The 13,476-nt window shown below is 42.8% G+C and overlaps 2 gene segments (V, D, J or C); both read right to left on the reverse strand.

Annotated features, from left to right (window-relative positions):
• Window positions 1-13,476, reverse strand: part of LOC117658371 (Ig gamma-2C chain C region-like) — a 172,781-nt gene that overhangs the window by 57,712 nt on the left and 101,593 nt on the right.
• Window positions 1-13,476, reverse strand: part of LOC132710242 (immunoglobulin heavy constant epsilon-like) — a 147,081-nt gene that overhangs the window by 32,421 nt on the left and 101,184 nt on the right. Inside the window, 4 exon segments of the C gene segment in view lie at window positions 5,049-5,381; window positions 6,701-7,030; window positions 8,578-8,904; window positions 10,568-10,867. Coding sequence covers window positions 5,049-5,381; window positions 6,701-7,030; window positions 8,578-8,904; window positions 10,568-10,867 — 1,290 coding nt within the window.

Raw genomic sequence — 13,476 nt, forward strand, 5'->3', positions numbered from 1 at the left:
AGCCCCATGTAGAGAGCGTTGCAGTAGTCAAGGCGAGAGGTGACGAGGGCATGAGTGACTGTGCACAGGGAATCCCGATCAAGAAAGGGCCGCAACTGGCGAATCAGGCGAACCTGACAAAAGGTCCCCCTGGTTACAGCCGTCAGATGTTCCTCCAAGGACAGCTGCATATCCAGGAGGACTCCCAGATTGCGAGCCTTCTCTGTGGGGGCCAATGACTCGCCCCCAATAGTCAGTGATGGAGTCAACTGACTATATCGGGATGCCGGGAGCCACAGCCACTCAGTCTTGGAAGGGTTGAGCTTGAGCCTGTTCCTCCCCATCCAGACCCGTACAGCCTCCAGGCACTGGGACATCACTTCAAGGGCATCGTTGGGGTGGCCTTATTATTATTATTATTATTATTATTATTATTATTATTATTATTATATTTTTATTCATTAAACATGAGACTCAGTCAAGTGAATATTTAAAAATGTATCACAAATATTATTGACTAGCACTGATAGTTGATATGGGTATTATTATTATTATTACCCACTTTTATTCATTAAACATGAAACTCAGTCAACTGAACATTTAAAAATGTGTCACAAATATGATTGACTGGTGCTAATGGTTGATACGGGTTGCTGCCAGCATCCTAGATAATCAACCAAGTATCATCATCATCATTATCATCATCATCATCATCATCATCATCATCATCACAACAATGAGAAATCACACCTTCCATTCTCTAGATGATATTGGCCTTTCCTTCGCCTAGAGTTTTCTTTTTCTATTTTATTTATTATTCTAATTTATGTACTAATTTATTTACCATGAGCAAATTGTAATTATTTTATTTTGTATTATAATTTTATAATTGAGTGATATTATCATTGCATTTCAAAACTATTAACTTATCTAGTTCTCATTTTCTTCTTTCTGGAGGAGGAAAAAAAACTGTCGTTGCATATTTATATGTTTTTTCAGCTGTTCGTGTGGAACGGTATTGTCAGAGAAACCGGAAGCATTGCGGCGAGACTGGCTGGAAAATAGTGGGTTCCAATGAGCCTCGCGAAAATCCAACCAGACAAACTGCTGTAGGTGGGTCTTTGGATTGGAACTGTCCTGTAGGGATGGTGAAGAAGGAGAGGTGCCTCGGATGACCAAGAGGAACAGGAAAGTTCGTTGAAAGGTTGGAGGCAGCTCTTCGAACCAGCAGCGGGTGCGGCGGCCATTAAAAATGACCACTTTGAAGCTGGGGCAGCCGAAATAAGATTTTGTGCAGGAGCAGTGTTTGAATGGAGTACTGGTACCTGATGAGTGATTCACAGATAAATAAGGAAATTTCTTAAAAAACAAAAACTTTAAATGGTGTCCCAGTGAGGAAATGAGCAGCTAATTGGCACTTGGGAATTTTAATGGAGGGAGAAGAACAAAGAGGAAGTTAAAGTACTAAAGCCCAGAAAAGAAAACTTTATTATTTGGATTTAAAATTGGATTTGGAAAAATTAAAACTAATACGAGAAAAAGAAACCCGAGGAAAAGTGCTTTTTAGTGAGGGTTGGACATAATTTTGACACATTAGAAATTTGAAGGAAGAACAAAGAACAAAGAGGAGGTTTAAATATTAAAGCCCAAGAAAGGAAATTTTACAACTCGATTTAAAACTGAATTTGGAGAAATTAAAAACAATAAAAGGAAAAGAAATTTTAGGGAATGGTATTGTCGATTTCTCTCTTCTTTCTTTCTATTGTTTTTACCAAATAATCATTTGGGATATTTTTAAAATAATTTTTATATAGCTGGACCTGCTTCATTGAAGTGAGACTTCTCCAATTCTTAGCTTAGCATCAGTTGTCAACTTCCATGATCAAAATGTTATGCCTGCATTCTTCACCAGATGAAGATGGCCAGATTTCTATAAAAGTGTGTCTATAAAGTTTCTTTTCTTTTTTCTTTTTGGTGATTTATAGTGTCATGGTTTTTTTAGTGTCTGTTATTATACATTAGTTTTCTCAGTGAACAAGTTTATATTTCTTTGAACTCCTTGCCAGAAATTTTGATGAATCAGAGTGTGAAATTTCAAAAAAGAAAAAAAAATAATCTCAGAAAAATATTAGATGTGTCCTGATGTTGATCAATATGATAAAATGTGATTATTAATATTTCAATTTGCAAATAGATGCCCAAACTGAGAGCTCTTACTATTTAATTCCTACAGTTGTATTGTTCTTGGGTTCTGGATAATCTCTCTTTCTCATCTCTGCATTGATTAGGGGTCTGGAGTCTAAAACATGAAGAACGGTTGCAGGAACTGGGTATGTCTAGTCTACTGAAAAAAAAAAGGACTAGGGGTGACATGGTAACAGTGTTCCAATATTTGAGGGGCTGCCACAAAGAATAGAGGGACGATCTATTTTCCAAAGCACCAGAAAGCAAAATAAGAAGCAATGGTTGAAACTAGAGATGATGTCTGGTTGACGCCATGGTGGATCAGACACGGAAGTGCACTTCTGTGCTCCCGTGCCAAATTCTCCCCATTGGTGGGCTCCAAAAGGAGCCAATGCCACCCTGTAGGGGTGGCAAAGCAAAGAGGGGTGCTCTGAGAGGTTGAGGAGAGCCATATCTTTCCTGCCTGACCCAGGGGCTTTTTTCCCTCTCAGCCATGACAAGGAGAAGAGGCAGCCTTAAGATGGTTGCCACAAAGCTGGGACAGCCGGCAAACATCTAAGCACTGTGCAGGGCCAGACTTTGGTGAATAGTGTGTGAACTGGGTGAGAGAATAAAATTTTGATCCCAAGGAAATCTAGGGGGAATATATTTAGAACTATTTCTTAAATCAGCGAACAAGCTACAGTTCTATTGTTCTTGAGTGCTGGTTAATATCTCTTTCTTGTCTCTGAATTGATTAGGGGACTGGAGACTAAAACATGGTTGCAGGAACTGGGTATGTCTAGTCTAGTGAAAAGAAGGACTAGAGGTGACATGGTAACAGTGTCCCAATATTTGAGGGGCTGCCACAAAGAAGAGGGGGACAATCTATTTTCCAAAGCACCAGAAGGCAAAACATGAAGCAATGGTTGAAAATAAAAAGAGAGAGAAGAAACCTAGAACTAAGGATAAATTTCTTGACAGTGAGAACAATTAATCAGTGGAATGGTTTGCCTGTAGAGATTGTGGGTGCTCCATCACTGCAGGCTTTTGAAAAGAGATTGGATGACCAATTGTCTGAAATGGCATAGAGTCTCCTGCTTGGGCAGGTGGTTGAGCTAGAAGACCTCCAAGGTCCCTTCCAACTCTGTTATTCTGTCTTGAAATGACATCTGAAATGTCAAAGTTTTGAGGCAAGGTCTCTTTTTTGTGTTAATACAGATTGTATCCTCTCCTATGGAATTTTGAATAACCCATCAGTGAATTTTGATAGAATGTTTTAAGGACAAATGGGATTGCTTTTTGTTATTTTAATTTGTCCTGATCATCAGGTAAGTTTTGGAAGTATTTCTGGAGAACAATTGTTTCTCTACCATATAGCTTTGCATTTCTGAATGTGGATATCTTGAGAGTTGAATGCCCATTGTGATCTATTTTCCCTTATTACTCAACCTCTTTGTTTAGTAACTTGAATTAAACATTTTTTCCCTCCCTCTCTCCCTTGATTTTATATTTACTACTTGGTGTTGTATCAATTATTTGGCAAATTCAGAGCATTCCCTGATATAGTTGAGCCTTTAGAACTCTCCCTTATTGGAACTTATTGGAGTGTGATGTTTCTATTTATTTATTTTTTTTAGAATGGATCATAGCATCTGTATATTATAATAGCTTATTGAGATTCTGTCTGGAGCATTCTCTGGGTTTGGTTTTTTTTTTGGTATTAGATATGAATCCTCCAGGAAGGCCTGGAGGAACGTTATCCATGGGGTCATGATGGGTCGGACACGACCTTGCAATTAACAACAACAACAAAATGAATCCTTGATATTGAAATTAAGTGTAGATTATAGACCTGCAGAGAACAGTGTCACTTTGCCCCAACTGATTGGTCCATGGAGAAACTGTGGCTAAGAGGAACTTGGCCAAGGGACGTAGCTGGATTTGCAATGATGGAACATTTTTCAGTACATAATTACAATTATATGTATTTTGGCTACTTGAACTCTTTGCTGTTGGGCTAAATGAACAACCTACAGAGAAGGGCATTTAAGATACGGAGCAGACAGTAAAGGATCATTGTCCTTGAACGTGGTGGGTTCAGTGTAGCTCACCAGGTTGGAGGAGATACCTCTATTCCATTCTTTTCTCATAGCACAGAGTTGCAGTGAGGCTAATTTGGGGTATCTTCCCCTAACCCAGCTAAATCCATGCAGTGGTGGGTTCTAACCAGTTTTACCACCGGTTTGCATCGCACACGCACTTTGTGTGCGATTGCCAAACTTGTGCTTTGCACAAGTGCATTGAGCAAAAAAACAGCTGAGGCATGGCAATCCACTCTGCCACGCCTTACAGATGAGCTAAAAACAAAGGAATAAAGGTAGGTATAGCGTACGGATGGGCAGGAGAGCCCAGCTGACGTTTGGAGCGAACTGTTTTTTTCTCCTATCAAGATTTCCGCTACCAGCTCTCCTGAACCGGGGAGAACCGGTAGCAACCCACCACTGAATCCATGGGATTCATACAGAAACATGATGGATGTCATTTTGTTGGATTATCAAAACAGTGACTCGGCCAGATTCATTTGCTGAGATGGGCAGCTGTAGAAATCACATCAACCAACCAACCAACCAACCAACCAACCAACCAACCAACCAACCAACTGACCAATACAATAAACCAGCCTTAAACCTTGACTCTTTTTTTTTCAGACAGATTGTCCCCTTTCCCCCTTCTAGATCTCACCCCTAAGGAGAAAAGAACAGAATCTGAGGTATTTCTGAGATGGGTTGCTTTTTATTCATCCAGATGTGAAATGGGTGAGCTGGGAAATCATGAACAGTTTGGTCTGACAGTGCTAGAGGCAAATCTAGGATGGATTGAAACGGAGCAGCTGGTTCATTTTTTACCCTGGGTTTTTGAGATGTTCCTCTGGGTGAACTTCATGGGGAGGGCTTCATGGATCACCACACAACTGAACAGACCGCCTTCTGCTTCCCAGTCAGCCCTGGGGACATTAAGTTGGCTGTAGCGAAAGAAGGTATTATCATGTTTATTCTTCACAGCTGGAGTGCTGGCATAGTTGTCTTCTGGCAGGGGATTGTGATTACGTAGCCACTGGACATCAGCTTCATCTGGGTAAAAACCATTTATCTTGCAGGTAAGAGACACCGTTGTGCCTGGGTTGAGCTCATCTCGGTGAGGAGGGAAGACGAAGACCTTGGGTGCACTGCTCTTGCCTTGGTAAAGTTTGAGGAAAGAAACAAAACAGTGTTAGAAAATAGGACAAATTAGTGGCAGCAATAAATGGTTGACCTCTCTTGTTAAACTATGATTCTTTTAGCCATTGTTCACTTATATCACAAAACCATGGTTTGCGGGGCCATTCTATGACTAGAGGCCCACACTGATGCAAAGCCAAGTGTGAAGTTTGTTATCCTGGTGTACTAATCCACCCAGCAAGAGGCCTTGGTGGAGCAGCGGACTAAAGTGCTGTTAAAGTAGCACTTAGCTGCCAGCTGCCTGCAATTACTGCGAGTTCAAATCTCACCAGGCTCAAGGTTGACTCAGTCTTCCATCTTTCCGAGGTAGGTAAAATGAGGAGCCGGATTGTGGGGGCAATAAACTGACTTTGTATAAAAAAGAACACCGCTTGGGGGGGGTGTATATACTATACCTACTAAGCAGGTATATACAAAAGTATGAAGGCTATTGCTTAATGCATTGTAAGCTGCCCTGAGTCTCTGGAGAAGGGCGGCATATAAATTGAACTAATAAATAAATAAATAAATAAATAAATAAATAAATAAATAAATAAATAAATAAATAAATATTCTGGATTGTTGCTGCCATGTTCTGACCTAGGCTTTCCCGGCAGCACGAAGCCAAGGACTCGTCCCGATAAACCCCTCTTATTTTTTCATTTACAGTGAATTCCTCTCCAGCAAAGTCTTTCTTCTCCCACAGTCTTTCAATACAGTTCACAATTACTGACCTTTATCAGGCTTGGAGAGTGGCCAGGCCAATACCTTTCAGACGCCGCAACACTTGGCAAGAATGCAGGAATGAACTAATTGTCTCCTGCAAACTCCACTCCCCTTTCGCTCCTCTTTTATTCCCTCTGGGAGGGGCCCTTCATCGTTCACCTGTGGCCTTACTCCCAAGTCGACCCTTGTTCCTTAGCTGTTCCCTTCTCCTGGCAACTCTGCTCATGAGCACACTGGGAACAGGCTCCAGCTGTTTGTCTGCCTCACTGATGTCTGACTCTGAAGGCAGCTGATAACTGGTATACGGCCCTGGCCCCCTCTTTGCCTTTGATGCAGAGCCCTCATCAGAGCCTTTCCCAGACTCCAGGACTGGCCAATGTTCCTCCCCAACCTCCTCACCCTCCAAATCTGCTGCCAGATCTGTTGGCCGGCCACAACATGCCAGCCCTTTTCATGTCTCCAAGCTTGCATCACACACCATATGTTACAGAGATTGTCCTACAATGTCTTGGCACAAATGAAAACATGTCCATTAGTCCCCCTGAGGGAGAACAATGTAATTTCCTCCTTACCTCTGATCTTGGAAATTGTCTTTGTGACAGGGGTAACAAAGGATGGATGTTCCACCACACAGGTGAAAACCTCTCCCGATTCCCAATCTTGAGAGTAGACGCCGAGTTTACTCTCAGCAGTGTAGGTACCATTTGGTTCTTCTCTCGTTTCAATTGGATCAGGATTCAGGTGTCCATTCTTCTCCCGAGTCCAGGTAATTTTCAACCCCTGTTCATTTTGCAGATTGTTCACAACACAGCTGATCTTGCTATTTCTATCAATGTACAAGGCTCTTGGTGTTGGGGGCAGAATATATACATTAATATCTCCAGAGGGACAATCGCTTCCACCTAAGGATAAAAAAATTAATGTCAGTTCCTTAGTCAACTCTCATTTCTTCCCCACCCAACAGGCTCTTGATCTGATCTATACTGGAGCTGCTTTTGAGTTTAGTAAATCACATGAAGTGTTAATACTATTTTATAAGGCCTTGGTAAGGCCACATTTGGAATATGGCATGCAGTTTTGGTCACAACGATGTAAAAAAGATGTGGAGACTCTAGAAAGAGTGCAGAGAAGAGCGACAAAGATGATGAGGGGACTGGAGGCTAAAACATAGGAAGAACGGTTGCAGGAACTGGGTATGTCTAGTTTAATGAAAAGAAGGACTGGGGAGACATGATAGCAGTGTTCCAACATCTCAGGGGTTGCCACAAAGAAGAGGGAGTCAAGCTATTCTCCAAAGCACCTGAGGGCAGGACAAGATGAAAAGGGTGGAAACTAATCAAGGAGAGAAGCAGCTTAGAACTAAGGAGAAATTTCCTGACAGTTAGAACAATTAAATCAGTGGAACAACTTGCCTCCAGAAGTTGTGACTGGAGGTTTTAAAGAAGATGTTAGATAACCTTTTGTCTGAAGTGGTGTAGGGTTTCCTGCCTAAGCAGGGGGTTGGACTAGAAGACCTCCAAGGTCCCTTCCAACTGTGTTATTCTATTCTAAATATAAGTCAATCGCCATAGCACTTAAACTTATATACCATTTCATAGTGCTTTAACGGTCCTCTCGAAGCAATTTACAGAGTCAGGATATTGCCCTCAACCATTTGGGTTCTCATTTTATTGGGCTCCGAGGGATGGAAGGCTGAGTTAAACTGGAGCTAGTCAGGAGATCAAACTCCTGGCAGACAGCAGTGAGCAAACCTGCAATACTGCATTTTAACCACTGTGCCACCATCGGCTCCTATTGAGCCAGAAAGAAAAGTTTCCCCTCCCGGTCTAGGGAGATAAGGAACAAGGGTCTACTCAGGAGTAAAGCCACAGTGGATGGTGAATGACCCCTCCCATAGGGAATAAAGTGGAACCAAGGGGAGGGGAGTTTGCAGGAGACAATTAGTTCATTTGAGTGAAGATCTGTTCCTGCATTCTTGCCAAGTATTGTCAGTGACATGTGGAGTCTGAAAGATATTGACCTGGCCACTCTCCAAGCCTGATAAAGGTCGGCCATTGTGAACCATCTTGAAAGACTGTGGGAGAGGAAAGACTTTACTGGAGCGGCATTCACTGTAAATGAAATATGTGGGGTTTATCGGGACGAGGACTCAGCTTTGTGCTGCTAGGGAAGCCTAGGTCAGAACAGAAGAAGCTTCTTGGATGAGAAGCAAAACCCCTTCAAAAAAAAAAATCTCAGAAAGTCCAGTTGCCTCTTGAAAAAAAAAAGCACCTTTGGGTTTCCTCTCCCCTAACTATGTGAAGAAGCCCTAAATTAATGAAGATTTATTGAAAATATTCTGGATTTCTACAGAGATCTTATGAAAAGGTGAGTTCGCCTCCTCCTTGATTTTCTTTTGTCATTCCACGCTCACTTATACAACCCAGAATTTGCATCATGTCATGGTTACCTTCACATTTCTTGGCTTTGCTTTTTGTCTTGGTTTGCGATGCGGCGTGGGTGACTTCGCAGTAATAAACATTTCCTTCCAGCCAGTCTTGTTGGGTGATGTTGACTACGCTGGCGGTACTGAAAGTATATGTGCCAGGATTCTGCCAAGGAGGATAATTGTATGGACGCAGCAATCCAGAGCGGCTGCCCACCTTCCATTGAATTTCCAATGGTTTGGGGTAGAAGCCTGAAATCTGGCACCACAGCTGTATGGACCCATCTTTGGAACCGCATGAAGAATGGAATACGTGGACCTCGGGGCCCGCAGGACTACGGGCTTCAGAGCCTAAACAGGAGGAATTAGATGACACACTTCACTATGATTTAGTACAACAGGGTGGAGAAACAGAAAGGAGGGTCAACTACAGGGGACATGTTAGGGGAGACATGATAGCAGTCTTCCAATATCTGAGGGGTTGCCACAAAGAAGAGGGAGTCAAATTATTCTCCAAAGCACCTGAGGGCAGGACAAGAAGCAATGGTTGGAAACTAATCAAGGAGAGAAGCAGCTTAGAACTAAGGAGAAATTTCCTGACAGTTAGAACAATTAATCAGTGGAACAACTTGCCTGAAGAAGTTGTGAATGCTCCAACACTGGAAATTTTTAAGAAGAGATTAGATAACCATTTGTCTGAAATAGTGTAGGGTTTCCTGCCTGGGCAGGGGGTTGGACTAGAAGACCTCCAAGGTCCCTTCCAACTCTGTTATTCTATTCTATTCTATTCTATTCTATTCTATTCTATTCTATTCTATTCTATTCTATTCTATTCTATTCTATTCTATTCTATTCTAATCCACCTTGGGTAGTAGCCTAATACAACCCCTATCCTTCATCAATAGGTCTTCTCAGCTCCCCCCCCCACCCCATGAATTTTCTTGAGGGACTTCTGATTGAAAGATTGCATGGCTTGGAAAATCCTTGACCTCTTACCCAAACATTACTTTGACTTCTAAATCCCCCTTCAAAACTTGTTTTCCTGGTCTATATCAACTTTTGCCTTAATTCCTTCCAACAGGTGATGGCCACTCCTGCCTTTCCTCCTGACTTTGGTTCATAAGTACCTTTTGAGGAGACTACAGGTAGTCCTCAACTTGTAGCAACAATTGAGCCCACAATTTATATGTAAACTTGCAAAGTATCCCTGGCTTGCTTCCGAGTTGCCATAGGCAAGGGGGATAGGAAAACAGGGAAGCAGCATGGCTGCCAAAAAACAAGGCTGTCTCCCAGAGTTACCCACAGCAGCTGGAAGGGAGTGATCTCTACAACCCACAAAATTGCTCCATTGGCAAATGTGACTGATAACACACCCTGGGGGGAGGGGGGAAACGGGGTCAAATTTGGGCCGCAAATTACGTGGGATCAGAGTTGGCTTCACTTGGAACATGCCGACATGAAGCTCCTAATAAATGACTGGATTTCTTTTGAAGCTTGGCTCGAGGCACATGATTTAATTAGGGCATCCGTCGGAACCCTGACATTATACTGCTAAGAAAGGCATTTGTTAGGTAAGTTTTGCCCCATTTTACAACCTTTCTTTCCACAGTTGTTAAGTGAATTACTACAGTTATTAAATTAGTAACATGGTTGTTAAGTAAATCTGGCTCCCCCATTGACTCTGCCTGTCGGAAGGTCACAAAATATGTGACATGACCCTGGGACACTGCAACCGTCACAAATATGAGCCTCAAATATGAATTTTGATCACGTGACCACGAGGACGTGGCAACAACCATAAGTGATGAAAAACGGGTCATTCATAAATCACTTTTTTTTCACTGCTGTTATAACTTTGAATGGTTGCTAAATGGCTGTAAGCCGAGGATTACTTGTACCTTCACAATTGTCATTGTTTCCACCCAAATCATCCAAATCACATTTGGATTTTCTCATCTTTGACGAATCAACTGCCCTTGAGTAGAGAAAAAGATAATAGCTTTACTGGACTCACGGTCAATTCTTTTGTTAATTCTGGTGCTGGTTGCTGCATGGTTGACGTTGCACTCAAATGTCTCGGATTGCCACTTGCTGACGGGGATGGTGAGCTGGCTGCTGTGAGTATAGTAGTTGGATCCGAGCATAACTGGAGGGAAGTTGTGGATTCCACTGGTGATAGCGCCTGAATTCCATTGCACTGTGGCTGGTTGAGGGAAGTAGCCTTTGACGAGACAACCGATGGAAACTTGGGAAACGGTGGCAATGTCTTGGTTACAAGGAGATAGTGGAAACACTGTTGGGGCTGTAGGGGAAGCTGTAGGGGAAGATAAAGATAACACAGCAAAGATAGTGAGTTTATATCCCATTAAAGATGGCAACCTTGGTGAAATGCTTTCTAAGTAATTATGTTTTCTATTATTTTTCGTTGACTCTCTCTGAATTTCACACTCAGGAGGTGAGAATTTAAATACTAAGACAGTGGACTTTAAATTACAAGCAGATGTCTGGAACTATTTATCCCTTCTTTTCAAAGGAGGAGGAAATTCTGACTGAGGGAACAGCGGTTATCTCTTTCAGCATGGTACTTTAAAGAGAAGCAAAAGAGAAACAAGAGAAGGAGGAGAAACAGGTAAGAATATCTCCCCTCCCCTCACTGTATTTAACCAACCTTCTCTCACTCATAAATAAAATAGATGAATGGCTCCTTTCAAATAGGAACAAATCAGGTTTTTCCAACTCAGCAACCCTCTGCTTCATTGAAACATGGCTGAATGATTCGATTAATGACAGCTGCCTGCCAATCTCAGGATTTCAGATTCAAAGGGCAGAAAGAATTGTAAAAACATCAGGTTAAAAAAATGGAGGAGGTATATGTTTTTATATTAACAATGATGATGTAAACATGTCACTATACTAGTACTCTACACTGAATAAATGAAATAAACTTTGAGACACCATTCATTATTTGCATACCCTATTATGCCCCTCAAGAGTTTTCTTCATTTATCATAGTTGGAGTCTGCATAGCACTCCAAGTTTGCTTAAACAAGTCATTGCAAACCTTAGATGACCAAATCCCATGAATGTCAGGGTACCAAGTAACACCCCCAACAAAAAAAACCTCTGAGGCTTGAGTTTCCTCAAAGTTACATTTTATTACATTTCATATTGGCACATCTGGGAAAACCCGAATCTGAAAGTTTCAAGGTTTTTCCCACCCAAGGAAAAATCCAAGTCCCTGCCCAGCACCTACAAGTCCATCACATGGTCCAATCAAAGCACTGTTCCAACTGGAGATGCCTCCCAGTTCCAGCCTCCAGGTGCAGGGCAAGATGACCTTGACTCTCTGAGAAAGGAATGTTATTATGACTATATATCACCCTGGCTCCATACAATCCCTGCTCCCTGTTTCCCACAGTAGTAAATGTGGCAGGTTTGAAGGCCTACTCCCTTGCTAAAGAGAATTGACAACTGGCAGATGACTTGAATGTGTGTTCTACTGAAGGTCTGAGAGGAGACCACTGTCAACTATCACTACCCTCTCCATCTCAGATACACCAACAGCCAAGTCTTCTACACCTGAGTCTATCCCTCTGCTCCTCCCACCTCTAGTGGTCCCCAAAAAAGATGTGTGAGATCTGTTTCACAGACAAAAGGCTGGGAAAACACCAGGCCCAAACAACGTAACCCCCTCTTGGTGTCTGTGCTGACCAACTGGCCCTCATCTTCATCTTTAATAAATTAATGAAGATGTCTTATGTCTAGGGGTGGAATTCAAAAATTTTAGCAACCAGTTCTCTGCTCAGTTGCTGGGTGAGCGTGGCCATGGTGGGCGTGGCCTACACGGCCTACTACACCATGGTGGGGGGGGGCATTTTCACCCTCACCAAGCTCTGGAGGGTTTTTTCGAGCCTCCGGGAGGGTGAAAATGGCCTCCCCCAGGAGGCCAGAATGGGCCTGTTTCCAGACTTCCGGAACTACTGGGAAGCCTGTTTTTTGCCCTACCCAGACTCTGCGCAGCCACTGCGCTTATCTGGCATCCAAAACAGGCTGCGTGGAGACTCCTGGGAGGGGTGGGGCAGGGTGGGAGGGGCCAGCCAGTCCTTACAACTACAGGTTCGGCAAAGCAGATGTAAAATTAGCATCCGGTTTGCCCGAACTGGTCTGAACTGGCTGAATCCCACTCCTGGTTATATCTCACTTCAAACCTCTCTACTATCATCCCAGTGCCCAAGAAACCCTCCATCAAGGAGTTGAACAACTACAGAAAGGTTGCTCTGACATCTGTAGTTGTGAAAACCTTCGAAAGGTTAGTGCTGGCCCACCTGAAAGTCATGACGGATCTACTGCTAGAGCCCTTGAGACTTGCCTACCATGCAAATAGATGGACAAAGGATGCAGTCCATATGGCACTGAGCTACAACATCTTGAATCCCCCAAAGACCTATGTAAAGGTCCTTTCTGTACACTTCAGCTCGGCACTCAATGCCATCCTTCCAGAAATGCCCCTCTCTAAACGGACTCAGCTAGCTGCGTCTGACCACACCTGTAGATGGATTATACGTTTTCTAACAAATAGGAAGCAGAAGGTGAAACTATGGAAAAATCACATCAAATAGTCATTCAATTAGCACAGGAGCCCTCCCCCACCCCCACCCCTGAGCTGTGTGCTCTCTCCATTATTCTTCTCTTTCTATAACCATGACTGCATCTTGGAGGATCCCTCTGTTAAAGCACTGAGGTTTCCAGATGATACAAAAATCATTGATCTCACTGGAGACAATGATGAGTCTGCACATAGACGAGAGGTAGAACAACTGGCCCTGGGGTGCAGCCAGAACAATCTGCAGCTGAACCCTCTTAAACTATAAAGATGCTAGTAGATTTTAGGAGAGGTTCTCCTGTTCTACCACCTCTTACAAT

This window comes from Pantherophis guttatus, chromosome 4 (assembly GCF_059756535.1).
Source record: "Pantherophis guttatus breed Tessera chromosome 4, ASM5975653v1, whole genome shotgun sequence".
NCBI lineage: Eukaryota > Metazoa > Chordata > Lepidosauria > Squamata > Colubridae > Pantherophis > Pantherophis guttatus.